This window comes from Gorilla gorilla, chromosome 1 (genome assembly GCF_029281585.2).
Source record: "Gorilla gorilla gorilla isolate KB3781 chromosome 1, NHGRI_mGorGor1-v2.1_pri, whole genome shotgun sequence".
Taxonomy (NCBI): domain Eukaryota; kingdom Metazoa; phylum Chordata; class Mammalia; order Primates; family Hominidae; genus Gorilla; species Gorilla gorilla.
The window spans coordinates 80642397-80663471 of NC_073224.2; the positions used below are offsets into that span (position 1 = coordinate 80642397).

At 35.5% G+C, this 21075-nt stretch overlaps 1 protein-coding gene across 7 annotated transcripts in view; it reads left to right on the forward strand.

Annotated features, from left to right (window-relative positions):
• Positions 1-21075, forward strand: part of COP1 (COP1 E3 ubiquitin ligase) — a 264678-nt gene that overhangs the window by 81590 nt on the left and 162013 nt on the right. For all 7 annotated transcript variants that reach the window (XM_019026975.4, XM_019026981.4, XM_019026996.4 and 4 more), the window contains one exon: positions 9598-9655. In XM_019026975.4, the coding sequence (XP_018882520.3) occupies positions 9598-9655 (58 nt within the window). The remainder of the gene's footprint in view (positions 1-9597; positions 9656-21075) is intronic.

Consider the following 21075-nt stretch of genomic DNA (forward strand, 5'->3'; position numbering starts at 1 on the left):
GCCCACTTTCACCAATGTTACTCAACATAGTACTAAAAGTCCTAGCTAGAGCAGTCAGACAAGAGAAAGAAATAAAGAGCATCCAGATTGGAAAGGAAGAAGTCAAATTATCCCTGTTTACAGATGATGTGATCTTATATTTGGAAAAACCTATAGACTCCACCAAAAAACTGTTAGAACGAAATGATACAGATTCAGTGAAGTTGCAGGATACAAAGTCAACATACAAAAAATCAGTAGCATGTTTGTATGCCAGCAGTGAACGATGTGAAAAAGAATAAAAAGGTATTCTTATTTAAAAGGCACAAATAAAATTAAATACTTAGGAATTAACCAAAGAAGTGAAAGATATCTATAATGAAAACTATAAAGCACTGATGAAAGAAATTGAAGAAGACACAAAAAACTGGAAAGGTATGCCATGTTAATGGATTGGAAGAATCAATATTGTTAAAATGTCCATACTACCCAAGCAATCTACAGATACATTGCAATCACTATCAAAACACCAATGACATTCTTCACAGAAATAGAAAAAAAAATCCTAAAATTTATATGGAATCACGAAAGACCCAGAAGAGCCAAAGCTGTCCTGAGCAAAAAGAACAAAAGTAGAGGAATCGTTATTACCTGATTTTACATTATACTATATAGCTATAGTAACCAAAACAGCATGGTACTGGCATAAAAACAGACACATGCCAATGGAACAGAATAGAGGACCCCGAAACAAATCCACACACCCACAGTGAACTCGTTTTTGACAAAGTTGCTAAGAACATACATTGGGGAAAAGATATTCTCTTAAATAAATGGTGCTCGGAAAACTGGATATTTATGTTCTGAAGAATGAAACTTGATTCCTGCTGCAAAGATCAAATCAAAGTGGATTAAAGACTTAAAGGCCTGAAACTGTGAAACTACTACAAGAAAACATTGGGGAAACTCAGGGCAAAAAATTTTTGAGTAATACCCCACAATCACAGGCAACCAAAGCAAAAATGAACAAAAGGTACCATATCAAGTTAAAAAGCTTCTGCACACCAAAGGAAACAATCAGCAAAGTGAAGAGACAACCCACAGAATTGGAGAAAATATTTGCAGACTAGTCATCTGACAAGGGATTAATAACCAGAATATACAAGGAGCTTAGAAAATTCTATAGGAAAAAAAAATCTAATAATCATTTAAAAATGGGTAAAAGATGAGACATTTCTCAAAAGAAGACAAACATGGCAAACCAGTGTATATAGAAGTGTTCAACATCATTGATCATCAGAAATGCAAATCACAACTACAATGAAATATCATCTCACCTCAGTTAAAATGGCTTTTATCCAAAAGTTAGGCAGTAACTAATGCTAGTGAAGTTGTGGAGAAAAGGGAGCCCTTGTACGGTGCTGGTGGGAATGTAAATTAGTACAACCACTATGGAGAATGGTTTGGAGGTTCCTCAAGAAATTAAAAATAGTAGCATATTACTCAGCAATCCCACTGCTGAGTATATATCCAAAAGAAAGGAAACGCATACATGAAAGAGTTATCTGCATTCCCCTGTTTGTTGTAGTACTGTTCACAATAGCCAAGATTTGGAAGTAACCTGTATGTCCATCAACAGATGAATGAATTGAGAAAATGTGGTACACATACTCAATGGAGTACTATCAGCCATAAAATGAATAAGATTATGTTATTTGCAACAACATGGATAGAACTGGAGGTTATTGTGTTAAGTGAAATAAGCTAGGAACAGAAAGATAAACAACACGTTTTCACTTATTTGTGGGATCTAAAAATCAATTGAACTTGTGAAGATAGAGAATAGAAAGATGGTTACCAGAAGCTGGGAAAGGGTAGTACGGGGCTAGGGGGCAGGGGAGGTGGGAACGTTTAATGGATAAAAAAAAATTAATTAGAATGAATAAGATCTAGTATTTGATTGCATAACAGGGTGACTATAGTCAATAATAATTTAATTGTACATTTAAAAATAACTTAAAAAGTATAATTGGGTTGTTTGTAACACAAAGGATAAATGCTTGAGGGGATGGATACCCACATTCTCCATGTTGTGATATTACATATTGCATGCCTGTACCAAAATATCTCTTGTACCTCATAAGTATATACACCTGCTGTATACCCAGAAACACTAAGAATTAAAAAAAATTAAAAAGATCTAAAATAACTGCTTGATGATGATGATAAAAGTTCATTTAAATTCTGAAATCTGAGGTGTGAAGAAGCCAAACTGCAGTGTTCATGAGTGTCAACCAAGACTCGTATTTGAAATGCAGATTTTTAAAATCTGATTGATTAGGTTTGAGGTAGATCTTAGAGATTCAAATGCAGGCCTGGGGTTTGGGAGTGGTAGAGATGCTACTTTAGAAAATATGGGAAGATTGATTAAGTAATTGGGGATAAGTCTGTGTTACTGACATGTTTTTGAATAAATTCTTAAATCTGACATGCTTATTTTCCTTTTTATAAGAGAAAGTTCAAATATTCAACACAAACATTTTATAACTGCATATTTCATGTTTTGTGCAGGGTGGGGGTAAAGATTTTTAATTCTTTTACTCTATTCTGTAAAGTTACACATTCTTCTGTAATGTCTTTGAAATACCTCAGATAAAGTTTCTGGGCTTGAGAGGGCCAGAAAAGTTAAAAATCAAGTCTCTGTAAAGGAAACAAATTATTGGTATATACCAACCATTCCCTGTTAATTCCATTTATATGCTGTGATTAGAGCCTCATGTTTATGGCTTGTCCTTTCAGGTTAGAGTCACATAGGAAACTCTTTTCCCCTTTAATTATTATAGATATACTTTGATTCTAGGTGGTCAGAAATGGGGGTATCTAGGGAAACCAAAGCTGCACATGGTAAAACTTGCTTAGGTATAAGGACAACTGTATACAAATGTAAAATTTCATGTGCTGTTATCATTTACCATTTCTGCTGTTCATGCCGTCTCTCCTACCGAAGTCCCATCATATTTTTCCCATTCACCACATCCCTGAACCTTTGAATTTTTAATTAATTGTTTTTGGAATGCTGCTTCTAATTATTTCTGGAATACTTCTGAGGTTATTTCAGATAATTGTTTTTTTAAACCCTGATGGATTGTATCAACTATATCATCTGATAATTTAAAATTTCTACTGTGTGAATTACAAATAAATTGTAATCTACTCCAACTCGTTGGAAAGTAGTAATAGAATACTAACTAGTCAAATACACCACTTTGTGTAATGAACTGAAACTTTCACTTATTTTGTTGGAGTGAAATCAGTCTTGTTGGTCTTATTCCTTTGAGCTTATTTTTGTCTATTTTTGACATTCTACCAACTGAAGTAGTTTACTTCCAAAAGTGATAAAGCAATAGACTCAGACCTGTTCCATCTTTTAGAAATTTTCCCTCATGCTTGCTTTTTATATCTGCTAGCAGTAAGTTTCTAAGGAAACTCCTCTTACAAAAAAAAACTTTTAAATGAGCTGCTCTTTTGCTTTCCTTTTTCAGTTTCAGAATTATCATGTAATAAACATTTTAAAAGGCAGTATAAGTATTAGGTTCCATAGTCCCTGTATGCATTATGTAACTGTTACTCTTTGTAACCATGTACTAATTAAAAGAAGACAAGAGGTGCTGGGGAAATTTTTTTCTGGAGTTCTGAAACACTGTGATAGCGTCTGTTGTTTGAAAAATAAATTACCCCTATGTCTTTCCTGTAGAAATCATAGATAAGTACTCTGTGGCCTAGTACTTCTGTTATTGAACTAACCTTGCATTCCTTAAGTAAACCTAAATTTGTATGATATATAAGTTTCCAAAATGTTTTTGGAAATCTTTTGGGTCAGAGTATAGTCATAGTCCTTTCCTGCCTTCACCGATTTTGGAAAGGTAACAGAGTACATATGCCATGTATCATATAAAACTGATGGAAGAATAAGAGGGACTTTCCCCTAATCAAGCACATTAATATTTCAACATTAAAACATGATGTCAGATGTGTTCAGACCAGGTTTTTTATTTTTACCTTTAAATAGGTTGCAAAACAGCATTTGATTTTCAGAGTTTTGAATTTTAGGTCTTAAATCATCTTTTTGAGCCCAGACTTTTTTTTTTTTTTTTGAGATGCAGTCTTGCTCTGTCGCCCGAGCTGGAATGCAGTGGCGCGATCTCGGCTTACTTCAAGCTCCACCTCCCAGGTTCACGCCATTCTCCTGCCTCAGCCTCCTGAGTAGCTGGGACTGCAGGTGCCCGCCACCATGCCCGGCTAATTTTTTGTATTTTTAGTAGAGACGGGGTTTCACCGTGTTAGCCAGGATGGTCTCCATCTCCTGACCTTGTGATCTGCCCGCCTTGGCCTCCTAAGGTGCTGAGATTACAGGCGTGACCAAACTTTTTTTTTTAAGGCCACACTATATTGCCAAAAATCTACATATTGCTAAAAAGCCATTGTCATCACTGACATTTATTTATACAAAATTTGTGTCCTTGAAATTCAGATACCATGAGAAGAGTTTAGTATTGTCTGTTTCTAAACAGGCAATGAGAGAAGATTTCATTTTAATTTTCAGTTGGATTTTGCATCAAAATCAGGAAATCTATTTTAGAAATACTGTCCTAGAGGAGAACTGCATTTATATGTCCAAGTTGCAACTGTCAAAGTAGTATTCCAGCTGTGGAATTGTGTCACTGCACTCTAGCCTGGGTGACAGAGTGAGATCGTACCTCTAAAAACATAAAAATAAAAAACAAACGACATTTAAAGAAATGAAAATAATGTCTGGTACTTAGTAAGAACTCAATAAATGTTAGCTGCTGCTGTTATTGTTGTTGACAGATTAGTCGCATAGATTTTGGGTTATATATTTGACTACTTGTGTCAAATGTTGAAGGGTATGTGGAATAAAACAAGAAAAAACATGAAGAATGATTTCTAGTATCTCTGGAGGTCTCTGCAAAATTGGGGCCACAAGAATTTTGGTTGCTCAATAAATGGGATTTACTATTAATTTAAAATTAAATATTGAAAATATTAAATTATTAAAAATTTAGTATTTTCAGGTTACTTCTTGCTTAGTGTGTTTTCTTTTGGAGAAACTGGTTCAGTAACTATATGTAGAGTACTGGAAAGGAAAAAGTTTTATTTGTAGCCCCACTTGGTTTATTTATTAAATGTAGAAGTTTATTTTTCTCTCTTTCACGTTTATAGCAAAAAAAATCAATGATAATAGTCTAATTTTATGTGAGTACATGGCATTTTGGACTCTCTTTGATTCTCTTATTCATAATTCCATATTTATTGTCTGCGTTTAGCCTAAAATGATCTCAGTGTGCTTTATTTTTGCTCATCGATTAAAAATTTCTCTTTATAATTTAATTAGCTAATGTATCCACTAATAGTTTAAATTTAAACCATTCTTTTTCAATATAAAAGGCTAGTCTAAAATCAATATGCCTATTATCTTTCCAAGAGTGAACCATTGTTTTCTCTTGGCTACCTCTTCATTATGGTATACCTCATATGTGAAATTGACTTAATCTTCTTTCTAGTTGGGAAATATGTCTTTGCTTTTGAAGGAAAATAATCTAGGTGAAAATAGTTATACGGACATCTACTTGCATAGCAGAATTTCTTTGATACCTCAAATTAACAGCTGCATTGTTTTTACTTTTTTTAGCAAAGCTTCTCATTGTTACCAGAAGAACATTAAGAACTGTTTCATTATCTTTTGATTAAAGTGTATTACTCCTATATCAGTTTTAGTTACTACCCTGAAATTTTTTTCCCTTGACTTTTTTTGATGTCTTTATTAAGCTTTTTTTTTATTTTTTGGAGATAGAGTCTTGCCCTGTCACCCAGCACCCAGGCTGGAGTGCAGTGGTGTGATCTCGGCTCACTGCAACCTCCGCCTCCTGGGTTCAAGAGATTCTCCTGCCTCAGCCTCCCTTGTATCTGGGATTACACGAACTTGCCATGATGCCCGGCTCATTTTTGTATTTTTGTAGAGTTGGGGTTTCACCATGTTGGCCAGGCTGGTCTTGAACTCCTGATCTCAGGTGATCTGCCTGCCACAATTTCTTAAGCTAGTATAACTTTTATAATTTTATTGACATTTATTTGAAAATATATGATTCTGTCTTATATTTATAGGTTACTGTTTTTCATTTTTCTCTTTAAAATATGTCTACAAAGTGGAGGCTAATCCAGGATTTTCCAGTTCTTAAGTTAGAGAACATAAGGTGCGTAGGTAGTTTATATAGCATGGTGTGGTTCTTGTGGACTCTGGGACTTGACTGCTTGGGTTTGAATAATAACTCTGCTGTTTCCCAGTGTTATTATCTTGGGCCACATATATAATCTCTCAGTGCCTGAATTTTCTCACTTGAGAAATGAGAATGATAATAGTATTATCTACATTAGAGCTGTGAAGTTTAAATTGTTTAGGTTAGTGCATAGTAAACCGTCAGTAAATGGTACTATTGATATTGTTACTGCTATCTAGTGACTGTGGATGAGTCAGGAGTTAAGTAGTAGTATAGCACCAGAGTCAAGAGGGACCCAGCCCTGTCAGTGCTTTCTAATATTCTTTTCAATATGTGTGTGTGTTTCTGTGTGTGTGTGTGTGTGTGTGTGTGTGTATGAATGTATAATGTATATATTAAGCAGAATTAATGGGTTTTATTATTCAAATTTTTCTATTGTAGCCTGCATTATACCTTTTTCTTAGTGAATAAAATTAAGACCTGGTAGAAAATTAGTTTCATATTGTGTAATCATTAATAAGATACTGTTTTTAATTCTTAGTTTTATCTTCAGCAAACTGATGAGTATTTTTTAACATATATTTGAAATGTAGAATTATATCACTGTATACACTGAGATATCAATATCATTCATTTTTTAGGCTTACAGTCACAGAATTCTGAATCATAAATCCATAAAAATGCATAGCTGGAAATGTTCTGTTCTATAGGCCTCTAAATATGCAACTACACAATTTTATTAGTGTTATACAAACGCTAAGGGATTGAGTTTCATTAGTAGGAAGAACAGAGATTTTTAATGCATTGCATTACCTCACTTTCAGTCCTCTTAGTGTCTGGATGGAGTAAACTGAAAATAGCATGCAATCTTGTCATACCAGTGTGTAACTCTGTAGGAAAGGCAAGTAATGGTTACATTTTATCAAAATAAACTCATGACAAGAACATTTGAATTCTTTATATGGTTAAGTTCTTCAAAGGCTCTTTTATAGTTGAGTTTTGCTATAGGAATTGTTAAGAAACAATTAAGGTTTTTGTTTTTTGTGTGCTGCATTTTTTGGCACTCATCTAACTTTATTTCTTTATTTTTTCATTGATACGTAATATTTTGTACATGTTTATGAGGGTACTTGTGATATTTTTTACATGCATAGAATGTGTAATGATCAAGTCAGAGTATTTGGGGGTTATCCCATCACCTTGAACATTTATCATTTCTTCTTGCTATTTTGTTTTTGGTTTTGGTTTTTTTGTTTGTTTGAGACAGGGCCTCTCTCTTGCCCAGGCTGGAATGCAGCGATGCGATCATAGCTCATTGCAGCCTTGACCATTCGAGATTAAGTGATCTTCCTACCTCACCCTCCTGAGTAGCTAGAACCCCAGGTGTCCACCACCACACACAGCTAATTATATGTAGAAAACGGAGTCTTACTATTTTGCCCGGGCTGGTCTTAAACTCCTAGGCTCCAGTGACCCTCCCACCTTGGCCTCCCAAAGTGCTAGGATTATAAGCATGAGCCACCATGTCTGGCCTCTTCTAGCTATTTTGAAATATAAATACATTGTTGTTAACTATAGTCACCTTAATCTTCTGTCACACCTTAGAACTTATTTCTTTCGTGTAATTGTATGTTTGTACCCATTAACTATGCCTTAAAAAAAAAAGACTGCTGTGTAGACAGATTCATATGATTTATTTTTGAAAATGTGAAGTTTTATGTTAACTAATTTTGTTAATAAACTAAAATTTATTGAATGTTTACCATATTTTGGCATCATACTGTGAACTTCACGTGCATTATCTTATTTAAATCTCATACTTCTCTGATGCGTCTTCATCATTTAATAGATGGAGAAGCTAGAGCTCAAATAAGATTAATCACTTGCCCAGAGTCAGGTTATTCACTTCTATGGGTAGAATTCAAACTGTGTACTTCTTAGAGTACCTCCCATGCTTTAACCTTTGAGGTTCTTTCAGTACTAAGTAATTAATCATTTTGTATGTTTACATATAGAACCATTCTAATTAGTAATCTCAATTGCTTAAATTTTATAGGGTAGAAAGAATATAAACTTTTTTTGTTGGTTTTTTGTTTGTTTGTTTTTCGAGACAGAGTCTTGCTCTGTTGCCCAGGCTGGAGTGCAATGGTGTGATCTCGGCTCACTGCAACCTCCGTCTCACAAGTTCAAGTGATTCTCCTGCCTCCGCCTCCCAAGTAGCTAGGATTACAGGAGCTTGCCATCACACCCAGCTAATTTTTTTACTTTTAGTAGAGACAGGGTTTCACCATGTTGGTCAGGCTGGTCTCGAACACCTGACCTCAGGTGATCCGCCCGCCTTGGCCTCCCAAAGTGCTGGGATTACAGGCATGAGCGACCGTGCCCAGCCCAAACATGTTTATAGTAGAAATAGAGAAGAAGAATTTACAAAAAGTAAATAATCGTTTATACGGTTGGTATATATGTCATGTGATTTTCAGTTGATAGTTTTTTATGTAAGGCTTATTTAAAGATGAGAGGGAGATAGGAATGATGAAATGGTAAGACAGAAATGCTAAAATAGAGGAAGTAAAAGATAGTCTACACTTCTGGAGGTTTTTTTAGAGTTAGATAGAATGAATAGAGGATATAACCAAATAAAAAGAACCAATGGAGAAAGCAGATTATGTTTGACCAGAGCAGAGGAAACTAGTATATTGGTTTTGGGTTACAAAGACAAGATTATTGTTATTTTACCATTTATTTTATTCTTTTGATAGTTCAGTTTTTCACATGAGGTTTGATTATAATATTTTGAAGCTGGGAGGGACTCTAGATGATATATAAATAGCTAGCCTTCATCACCTCATTTTTACAGATGAGGAAACTTGAGTAATTGATTATAAGTTAATTGTCCAAGAACACATAGCTTTTTAATGGCATAGCAGGGTGTGTTAACCATAGATTTTGATTGCATGCTTGTGCTCTTTTCCCAATAGTGTAAATTTTCTTTTCCTTAAAGTTCTCCAAACCTTACCTTAACCTGTCTGAAAATGAAATATAAACAAGTAAATCTATATGGACATCTGCCTTGTGATTATCCCCTGTTGACATTATTTCTTGGTTTATATGTTTGAGGTGGTGGGTTGAAGTGGTAAATTGCTTAAATATTTGCTGATATTTTATGGGTTGTCTATTTGATGTCTAATGATTGGCAATAAATATTTTCTTGGCTTAGAAATTAGAAATACTGGGCTTATATATGATATACTTTAGATTTACTTTTTCTGTTGTTAAAATAATGTAAATACTGAAATCACATTTTTTTCTCTTCATTTTGCAGTAGTATTATTGATTCCACAGAATACAGCCAACCTCCAGGTTTCAGTGGCAGTTCTCAGGTAAACGATATCTTTGTTTGCTTTAATGATACCATGAGTATAATTATCTGAGTTATAAAATCGTAGATTAGTTTACTAAAATGTCCTGTCACAAAGACAACCATTTTGAATGCAGTGGTGTTGATTAGTACTTGAATAGCTCTTATGCATAATGGTAGAATCAAATATTAATATTTGCTTTTTCAATGATAAGAACTTAAATTTATTTGCTTCACCAAGTTGTGATGGAACAAATCTAAAGTGTTTTGCTTTGTTTTTGTTTTTGTTTTTTTGAGACACTCTGTCACGCAGGCTGGAATGCTGTAGCCTTGACCTCCTAGGCTCAAGCAATTCTCCTACCTCAGCCTCTCAAATAGCTGGCCCTATGGAAGTGCACCACCATGCCCAGCTAATTTTTGTACTTACTGTAGATCTAGATGGATTTCACCGTGTTGTCCAGGCTGGTCTCAAACTCCTGGACTCAAGCAATCTGTCTGCCTCACCCTCCCACAGTGGTAGGATTACAGGTGAAAACCACTATCCCTGGCAGTTTTTTAAAACTTACTGTTAACTTCAGAACCTGAGAGGAAGGAAATACTTTAGAAAAAAATTATGAATAATCAGAACATAGTTTATCTTAGAGATAATGAAAATTATAAATCTGTCATTGAATTACGCTTCATTACGTTGAAACTTAACAGCTTTTCCATGGAATAAAGACCACAGTCTTGAGTAAAATAGATAATCAGCTTGACTTCTTTGAATTAGTTGTATGAGTATTTTAACCTTTACTCTCTTCATCTTTGGCTTGGAGATACTGGTATCTGTCAAGCTTATTTTTGAGGCCTAATAGGCTTTTTTCAACTTTTTATTTTTATATTTTATTTTATTTTATTTTTTTGAGACAGAATCTCGCTGTCTACAGGCTGGAGTGCAGTGGTACCATCTCGGCTCACTGCAACCTCCTCCCAGGTTCAAGCGATTCTCCTGCCTCAGCCTCCCAAGTAGCCGGGACTACAGGCACACGCCACCACGCCCAGCTAATTTTTTTGTAGTTTTAGTAGAGACGGGGTTTCACCATGTTAGCCAGGATGATCTCCATCTCTTGACCTTGTGATCCTCCCCCCTTGACCTCTCCAAGTGCTGGCATTACAGGCGTGAGCCAGCGTGCTCAGCCATTTTTTATTTTTCTTTTTGAGACGGAGTCCCACTCTTGCCCAGGCTGGAGTGCAGTGGTGTGATCTTGGCTCACTGCAACCTCTGCCTTCTGGGTTCAAGCGATTCTCCAGCCTCAGCCTCCCGAGTGGCTGGGACTACAAGCGTGTGCCACTGCGTCTGGGTAATTTTTGTATTTTTAGTAGAGACGGGGGTTTCACCATGTTGGCCAGGCTGGTCTCAAACTCCTGATCTCAGGTGATCTGCCCACCTCGGCCTCGCAGAGTGCTGGGATTACAGGCGTGAGCCACCACTCCCGGCCACGTTTTTTAACTCTTTATATTGAAATAAGTTTTGACTTAGAGAAAAATTACAAAAATACTAAAAAGAATTCCTTTATAGTTTACATCCAGATTGTCTAAGCACTTAACATTTTATCACATTTGTTTTATCATTCTCATTCAGCCTTTCTTTTACCTATATATGCATATAATTTCTTTTCTGGATTGTTTGAGTAAGGTACACACATATGTTTCTTTACCCTTAAATACTTCAGCATGTATTTCCTTAGGAACAAGGATATTGTCTTATGTAATCACAATATAACTTTAAAATTCAAGCAGTTAATATTGATACAATATTATTTATAAATTCTAGATTTTCAGATTTTAAGAATTACCCTAATATAGCCTGGGCAACGTGGTGAGACCCCGCCTCTACAAAAAATAAAAAAATTAGTTGGACATGGTGGCATGTGCTTGTGGTTTCAGCTACTTGGGAGGCTAAGGTGAGAGGATACCTTGAACCCCGGAGGCCGTGGTTATAGTCAGCTGAGATCATGCCAGTGTACTCCAGCCTGGGTGACAGAGTGAGACCCTTTCCCTGCCACTCCCTCCCCCCACAAAAAAAAGAATTACCTTAATATCCTTTATAGTAAAACAAAAAACAGTGAGGTGTTTTTAATGAACATTTATTTGTATATTCACTTTATTTTAAAAAATAGTACACATATTTTTATCTAAGTGAGCAATAAATCCTTTTGGATTATATCACTTCTGTTTTTCTTTTTCTTGTCTCCAAACTTGGATGACTACCTTGTTACTTTTATGATTAGTTTATGTGACTACTCTGTACATCATCCTGTATTATATTCATGTACAATGCATGCATTTGGCCTATTCTTTTTTTGTAGTAAGTTTGTAGATTGGTTTGTATCTGTTTCTGAACAGTCATGAAAATACCAGATTCAAATCTTTTTGTAAGACATAATGGAATACATTAGGAGAAAATTTAAAGCCTTAAATTGAAATATACCATAGGAACTTGAGAGAGAATAGCAGTCCCTGTATCTGGAAACTGGCTTGGCATTTATAGCTAGCCATTTATGTTCTCCTTCTGAATATAATTTCACAGAACATCAACATCAGACAAGGCTACTCCCTGTGACTGATGAAGCAAAACAAAAAGCAAGATCACTCCATAAAGTTGTCTAGCCACGTTTAAAAAACAAGGTCACTGTGCAAACTATAAAAAAAAAAAAAACAACCCTACCCTGACCAATGTGAATGGTTGCTGCTGCTTTACCGGTTAAAACTTTAGCCTCCCTGTAGTCTTCGGTGCTCCTAGATAAGATTTATCATTATACAAGTCACTGAATTATAGAGTCATTCCCACTTGACAGTATCCAATCCACAGTGAAGCCCCACTTCCTTGAACTCTCCAACAAATTATTTAACAAGTGTCTTAATCGTTTAAGTTGTTTCTAACACTGTCTTACTGAGCCATCTCTCACTTATTCATATTTATTGCTGCTAGCAATAAATAAAATTTATTTAACTACAGGTGATTTTTTAATTGGTCTTTGGCTGGAGGACTTTGACCAAAGTTTATATAGGGGAACAAGAAAAGGTTTCCGCAGTAACCATTTATATTAACACTACTTTGGAATTTCTAGCAAATCCTATAAGCTAGAAACCAGTAGAAACTGAATCTGAATACAGCCTTCAGAATGTGAGAAAGTGTTGGCAGATTATCTATCCGACAAGGGGATTAATAACCAGAATATATAATGGACTCAAACAATTTGATTGCAAAAAATAATAATCCAATTTAAAAATTGACAAAAACTCTAAATAGACATTTTTCAAAAGAAGATATACAAGTGGTCAATAGGTATATGTAAAAATACTTATCACTAACCATCAGGGAAGTGGAAGTCAAAACCACAATGAGATATCGTCTCACCACAGTTAGAATGGTATTATCAAGAAGATAGAAGTAACAAATGTTAGAAAGGACGTGGAGAAAGAGTGAATGCCCCTATACTGTTGAGAATGTAAAGTCGTACAGCCATTATGAAAAAGAGTATGGAGGTTCCTCAGAAAACTAAAAATAGAACTGTCATATGTTCCAACAACCCCACTGCTGGGTATATATCCAAAAGAAAGGAAGAGATACCTGCACTCCCATGTTAATTGCAGCACCATTCACAATAGCCAATATTTGGAATCAACCTAAGTGTCCACCAGCAGATGAAAGGATAAAGAAAATGTGGTGTATATACACATTGGAATATTATTCAGCTGTAAAAAAGAATGAAATCCTGTCATTTGCAGCAACATGGATGGAACTGGAGGTCATTATATTAAGTGAAATGAGCCAGGAACTGAAAGACAAACATCACATATTGTCAGTCTTAAATGGGAGCAAAAAAAAAGTGGATCTCATGGAGGCAGAGAGTGGAATGGAGGTAGTAGGCAGAGAAGGGAAAGGCAAGGAGGGGGAATGGAGAGAAGTTGCTTAATGGGTACAAAAATACAGTTAGATTAGGTGAATGAGTTGTAGCATTTGATAATACGGTAGGGAAACTATAGTTATTACTTTATTGTATATTTCAGAATAGCTAGAAGAGAAGAATTGCAGTGTTTCCAACACAAGAAATGATAAATGTTTGACGTGATAGAAATCCCAGTTACCCTAATTGATTATTACACATTGTATACATCTATCAAAATATTACATGTACCCCCCACAGATATGCACAACCATGATATAGCAACTTTTCTAAAAAGAAATTGAATGGGTGCTGCACACCAACATGGCACATGTATATATACGTAACAAACCTGCACGTTGTGCACATGTACCCTAAAACTTAAAGTATAATAATAATAAAATTTTAAAAAAATGTAGATCCTTGGATCAAGATTTTTTAAAAAAACTTGAATCTGGAGGAAAAAGAAAAACAATCAGAATCTTTTTTTTATTTTTGAAATATTTTAGAGTAGCACTTACTTTTATGTGGTGAAGGGGACTTGGTTTGAATAGTGCACTGAGACAATATGTAAATATCTTCTCATCCCCTCCCACAAGAAATCCTATTGCTATATTGCTCTCCTCACACCCACAACTTAGAATAATTTATAGATGATTAAAAGAGAAAATACTTATGGAAGAAGAGCTGACTAATCTCTGAGTCACTGTATGCATGGTAAATGTGTGCTTAAGGATTAAATAACAGGTCTGCCAGGAGAATTCTTAGCATCTGTTAGAGGACTGGGTAGTTGTTGAGGAGGAAACCCTACTAGTGTTGAGATGGAGCTGACGTGATACATTGCACTGAAGGCCTTACCCTTCATTTCTAGCTGTGCTCCAGATAATAGCTAGACCTAACATAAATGGAGACAAAAACAATTGAAATAGTGGATAGTCGAGTATAAGCCTGGCAAATGCAAACTAAAGAATACTGTAAAACTGAAAAAAACCCCAAAAGTATGAACAAAATAGACAGTTTTTTTCATATAAATAAAATGTATACTTTCCAAAAGTAGTAAAACTTAGTATCATTAAGGATTGGAATTTATGTAAAGCAAAATCTGTTAGAAATTAAATGCTTAGGGGCTGGGTGTGGTGGCTCCCGCCTGTAATCCCAGCACTTTGGGAGGCCAAGGCAGGCGGATCGCAAGGTCAAGAGATCGAAACCATCCTGGCCAACACGGTGCAACCCCGTCTCTACTAAAAATACAAAAAATTAGCTGAGCATGGTGGTGCGCACCTGTAGTCCCAGCTGCTCAGGAGGTTGAGGCAGGAGAATTGCTTGAACCCAGGAGGTAGTGGTTGCAGTGAGCCAAGATCATGCCATTGCTCTCCAGCCTGGCAACAGAGCGAGACTCCGTCCCACACACACACAAAAAATAAATAAAAATAAATTAAATAATTAGGTAGCATTTATTTTGCAGTTACTTTTCATAGACAGTGTTTGAACTATTCATATTTATTAACTAACTTTCAGAGCTACTCTGTGAGATAAATACTGTTATTATTATTATTTTTATTTTTGAGACAAGGTCTCGCTCTGTTGCCCAGGCTGGAGTGCAGTGGCGCCATCTCAGCTTACTGCAACCTCCGCCTCCCGAGTTCAGGTGATTCTCCTGCCTCAGCCTCCCAAGTAGCTGGGGCTACTGGTGCACACCACCACACCCAGCTAATTTTTGTATTTTTAGTAGAGACGGGGTTTCACCATGTTGGCCAGGATGGTCTCGATCCCTTGATCTCATGATCTGCATGCCTCAGCCTCCCAAAGTGCTGGGATTACAGGCGTGAGCCACTGCGCCCTGCTGATAAATACTATTACTATTTTTTATTGAGAAGGAAACTGATACACAGAGAAGTTATGGAGGTTGACTCAGATAATATAGCTAGTAAGAGGAGGGAGCTGAGATTTTAACCCAGACATTATGGCTTCAGAGTCTTTGCTTTTAAATACTCATTTATTCAACCAGCAGGTTTTTGGGGTTTTGTGGTTGTTGTCATCTTTTTTTGTTGTTTTGTTTTTTTGTTTTTTGTTTTAAACATACCTCATATTTACTAGGCTCTGAGGACACCTCATTGGACAAAAGCAAAACAGATAGTAATCCTTGCTATAATGAAGTTTCCAATCTAGTTGGTAAGATACTTATAGCAAAAGTATAGATGACTTTTGAATGACCAGGACATGAGGAAGCAGAGATATGTCTACGAATGTCCCTGGGAAAACTTCCTAGGCAGAGAACAAGAAGTAAATAATCCCTGAGGTGGAGAATGCCTTACATAGTTCAGAAGTCCAGTGTAGCTGGAGACAAGTGAACAAGGGAGATAAAAATAGAAGATGAGGTAAAAGAATTTAACAGAGGCTACATTTCATGTATGGCTTTCTTAGGCTGTTAGAAGGAGTTTAGATTTTTTGAGTGAAATGAGTTAAGCATGGCTTAATAGGTACTTGTCTCCCTATATACTTTGCATCAAAGGATATATGTTATTTATTGTAATCCTTGGAGAATTTCAAAAAATTGGTTGAATCTAAGACAAGATAAATAGTATCGTCTGCATTGTGTGAATTAGAGCCCCAAATAAACAGATAGAGACAGACAGTCTAGAAAAGAGTAAATGAAGACTCCTCTGAGTACCTGTGTGTTAAAAAATCAGTGCGCTCAAAAAATACCGCTAGTGGAAACATTATTTATCAAAAATTTCTGGGATGTGGTCAGAATTGTACTAAACATTCATAGTCTTGAATGCTTTCATTTTTAGATAAGAATGAAAATAAATGAACTTATTATTTATCTAAGAGGCTACATTATCACTAGTTGGTAAATATAGAAAGACCAAAAAAAAGCCCATATACAACATAAATTGAAATTAGCTATTATCATGATACTGAGTACATTAAAATAACTAAGACAGTGTTGATGCATACTAATAAAAATCACATTCTTAATGACATGTAATTTTAAAGAAGAATGTAAAATATTAAAATAGTTCAGATTAATTTTAGGACAATTTGGATAGACCAGTAACCATAATTACTAATTTAATTAGATTCCAATTTAAAAGAAATCCCAGTAGTTTTTTTTAAGGGTGTGTAGAATGTAGCCAATTAACATTGTAAAGTTCATTAGTACAATGAATTATTCAGAAGTTAATGATGAATTTACCTCATCAACTATTAAAATGTACTCTTAAGACTGCCGTAACAAAAGAAGCAGAATAAAAATTTAAAATCTACCAAAAAGTAATTAATAGTCTGTGATAAAGGTGGTCATGTAGATCAGTGGTGAAAGGAGAGATTAAATGCATGGTGTTGGGACAAATGGGAAACTATCTGAAGGAAATTTAGCTTGTTTTCACTTACTGAAAGAGTTCAGTTCAGCTAAACAATAATTTAAACAACAATAGAACTATAGAAATGAAGAAAGAAGTCTACCCTGCATATAAGAAAGCACCACAAACAAAATTTAAACCCAAATTGAGAAAGGCATCATAATTAGAGCAAGTAAATGGCTTAATTGCTTCAAAATATTAAAAATTTTGATAATTTTATTTATTTATTTTTTTATTTTTTTGAGACAGAGTCTCACTGTGTCGCCAGGCTGGAGTGCAGTGATGTGATTTCAGCTCACTGCAACCTCCACCTCCCAGGTTCAAGTGATTCTCCAGCCTCAGCCTCCCGAGTAGCTGAGACTGCAGGTGCGCACCACCGCGCCCAGCTAATTTTTATATTTTTAGTAGAGAAGGGGTTTCACCATGTTGGACAGGATGGTCTCGATCTCTTGACCTCGTGATCTGCCTGCCTCTGCCTCCCATAGTGCTGAGATTACAGGCATGAGCCACTGCTCCAGGCCAATTTTATCTTTTTAATGAAAGCTCCAAATAGGGTAAGAAAATGGTTCAGGACATCAATATTTTTAAAAGACAAAAATTCACACATTCAGCTCACATGAAATAATACTCAATTTTTGCAAATAAATAAAAGCAAAATATAGAATAATACTAGATACCAAAGAAATCATCTGATAGTTATGGCTAAAATCAAAGGGATGTTACAAAATGGAATTACTATTACTTGCAATGAGTGTATGTGCTCAAGCATGTGCATATTGGGGAAGGGTAGGTGGAGGAAGGGAGAGTGGTAGTTGAGTTGATAGTCGTCCAGAAAGATAATTTGGCAGTATATACATATGATCAATGCTAAAATAGTTTGATTTGGTAATTATACACAAATTTATTTCAAGGAATGATTCTAAGTACTATGTAAAGATTTTATACTGGTATTAACCATATGTGCAAAAATTCTGGAAAAATAAACATGCCCAGCTATAATAGAATAGTTACAGAAGTAGTGCTACAACTATAGGATGGATTACTTTACTGCTCTTAAAAATAATATTTAGTAGTTGAATTGAAAAAAATACTAACAATATAATGTAAGTGAAGCCAGAAATGTATGAACTTTATAGAGTTACATTTCTGAACTTTTGTAATTGCCTATTGATTTTGCTTTAGAATTTTTATATAACCATAGTACAATTAGCAAAATTAAAAAATTGATACATCTCAGAAAACCTAAAATTTTTAATTTTAAATTTTTTACAATTTAAGTTTCAGCAGTGTACTCACTAATGTCCTTTATAGAAAAAAAAAAATTTTGGTCCAGGACCAATTCTGAATGACTTGTTGCATTTATTTTTCATGTCTCTTTAATATCCTCTAAATTGGTACAGTTCTTCAGTTTATGACATCAACATTCTTGAAGAGTGTAAGTTATTTATAGGATTTCCCTCAGTTTGAATTTGTCTTGTGTTTCCTTATGCTTAAGAATCAGATTATCTGTTTTCGTCAGGAATACTATAGTAGTCCTATTTTGTCCTCCTTAGTTTGTCATATCTGGAGGCATATGGTATCTATTTGTCTCAGTGCTGGTGATGTTAACTTTGATCACTCGATTAAAATGGTGGCTGCCAGATTTCACTGCTGTAAAGTTTCTTCCCTTTGAGCATCTATCATTGTATCTTACTTATAATAATAATTGCTAATGTGTTAGTTGTCCAAATGATGATTTTCTGAGTTTTTATATCTTCCACATTTATTAGTTAGTCCTTCTGTTTGTATGTTTATATCATTGTGGAATCCTGGGTCATTAATATATATATTCTGTTACTAATTTTGAAACTCAAATCATCTTGTATTTGGCTAGTTGGAGCTCCTTCAAACTGACTTCTGTATCCTTTCGACATATTTCTATCATTCTTTATAAGTACTTTCTTAGACAATAATGTTCCAGCTTCATTCCGTACTGACCTTGCTCCAGTCCTGGAATAGTCTTGTATCCAAGAAACCTCTTTTCTTTTAGTGGAGAAATATATTTTAAAACCAAAAATCTTAAGTATGCTCATTGTTCTTGGAGTATCATTGCTTGCAAGCTTTCTCAGTGGACAGAGCTAGGAAATACATGTATTCGTATGTATTAATATACACTTATATATTTATACCCATAATATATATGCATTAATTACATATTAATCACTGTGTTTGATTACTGAAGGACTCCCAGGAATCAAACCGTTTATATTTCTGGAACAGTGTGATTACAGGCAATGGATATACAGAACAGCCCAGCAGCAGTAGTGTATTTATTGAAAGGGATCCAGAGAATTCAGTCACAATATTCTTTGTCCTTCCACTGCTAGGTTGCACAGGAATTGCTTTGTCACCAGATTTAGAATCACTACTGGCTTGGGTTTGAAGCACCTGAATGCCAGGAGATCCAAAGTCAGCTTTTGGTTGGAGTCTCTAATTGTGAGCTAGTCATGTAACCACTCAATGGATTCACCTTGCCTGCTGCCTAGACAGAGTCAATTTATCAAGACAGAGGAATTGCGATAAAGTAATTCATGCAGAGCCGCTGTGCTGTTACTCAAATCAGTCTCCCCGAGCATTTGGGGGTAAGAATTTTTAAGGACAACTTGGTGGGTTGGGGGAAGCCAATGAGCCAGGAGTGCCTGATTGGTTAGGTAGGAGATGAAATCATAGGGAATTGAAGCTGTCCTCTTGCACTGGGTCAATTCCTGGGTGGGGGCATAAGATCAGATGGGCCAGTTAATCAATCTGGGTGTTGCCAGCTGATCCGTCAAGTGCAGGGTCTGCAAAATATCTCAAGCACTGATCTTAAGAGCAGTTTAGGGAAGGTCGGAATCTTGTAGCCTCCAGCTGCCTAACTTCTAAACCATAATTTCTGATCTTGTGGCCAGTGTTAGTTGTCTAGTCGCCAGGCAAGAAGGAGGTTTGTTTTGGGGAAAGGGCTGTTACGGTCTTTGTTTTAAGCTGTAACCTGTAAATTGGCTGGGCACAGTGGCCCACACCTGTAATCCCAGCACTTTGGGAGGTCAAGGTGGATGGACCACCTGAGGTCAGAAGTTCAAGACCAGCCTGGCCAACATTGAGAAACCTTGTCTCTACAAAAAATACAAAAATTAGCAGGGTGTGGTGATGTATGCCTGTAATCCCAGCTACTCAGGATGCTGAGGCAGAAGAATCACTTGAACCCATGAGGTAGGAGCTGCAGTGAGCTGAGCACACGCCACCGCAGTACAGCTTGGGCAGCAGAGCGAGACTCGTCTCAAAAAAAGAAAACAAAACAAAAAACAAAACAAACCTGTAAACTAAGTTCCTTCCAAAGTTAGTTAAGCCTGTGCCCAGTAATGAACAAGGACAGCTTGGAGGTTAGAAGTAAGATGGAGTCAGTTAGGTTAGATCTCTTTCACTATCTTAGTCATAATTTTGCAAAGGTGGTTTCAGTCACTTAGATGCATACATTTTGGTTATGTGACCAGCTTTAATAGACCCTACTGAAATCAGGTGCAAATCATGAAAATCATGAATTCAATTATTATTACTAAACAATGCTGACCAACTGATGTGTTCTGCGCCAAAACAACTCCCTGACTCATGATTACAGAAAATTATTTATCTTTAGTTAATATATTCTATAGTGTAGGCAAGGGTCAGTGGTCAGTCCATACAAGCTGAGGTCAATCCATGCTATTCTACCATGTTTAGGGTTCATTCTAGCATTTGTCCTTTCTATATTTATAATTTCCTTTTCTGATGGAAACCTAGCTGTCATGATCAAAATACACTTATTTGCATAGCCTTAGAATATATATACAAAAGTTAGCATGAAAATTGCTGAGAAAACCAATCTAACTAGAGATATTTCTTTGAAATTCCGTTTGTCTTTAGCCTGAGAATATATACTGAAAATATAGTATATTCAAAGGTTATTTGGATTTAATTTTCTTCAATTTTCGTTGTGATATTTCTTTGAAATACAGTTAGGTTCATTTACTTCTATTTGTATTTCACCCCACTTTCCATCCTTATTATATATATCCTTTTTCAATATGTAAAATATTAACCTGATTCTAAAAATCAGAGCTGTATAAAAAGTTATAATCAATAACGGCTACCCT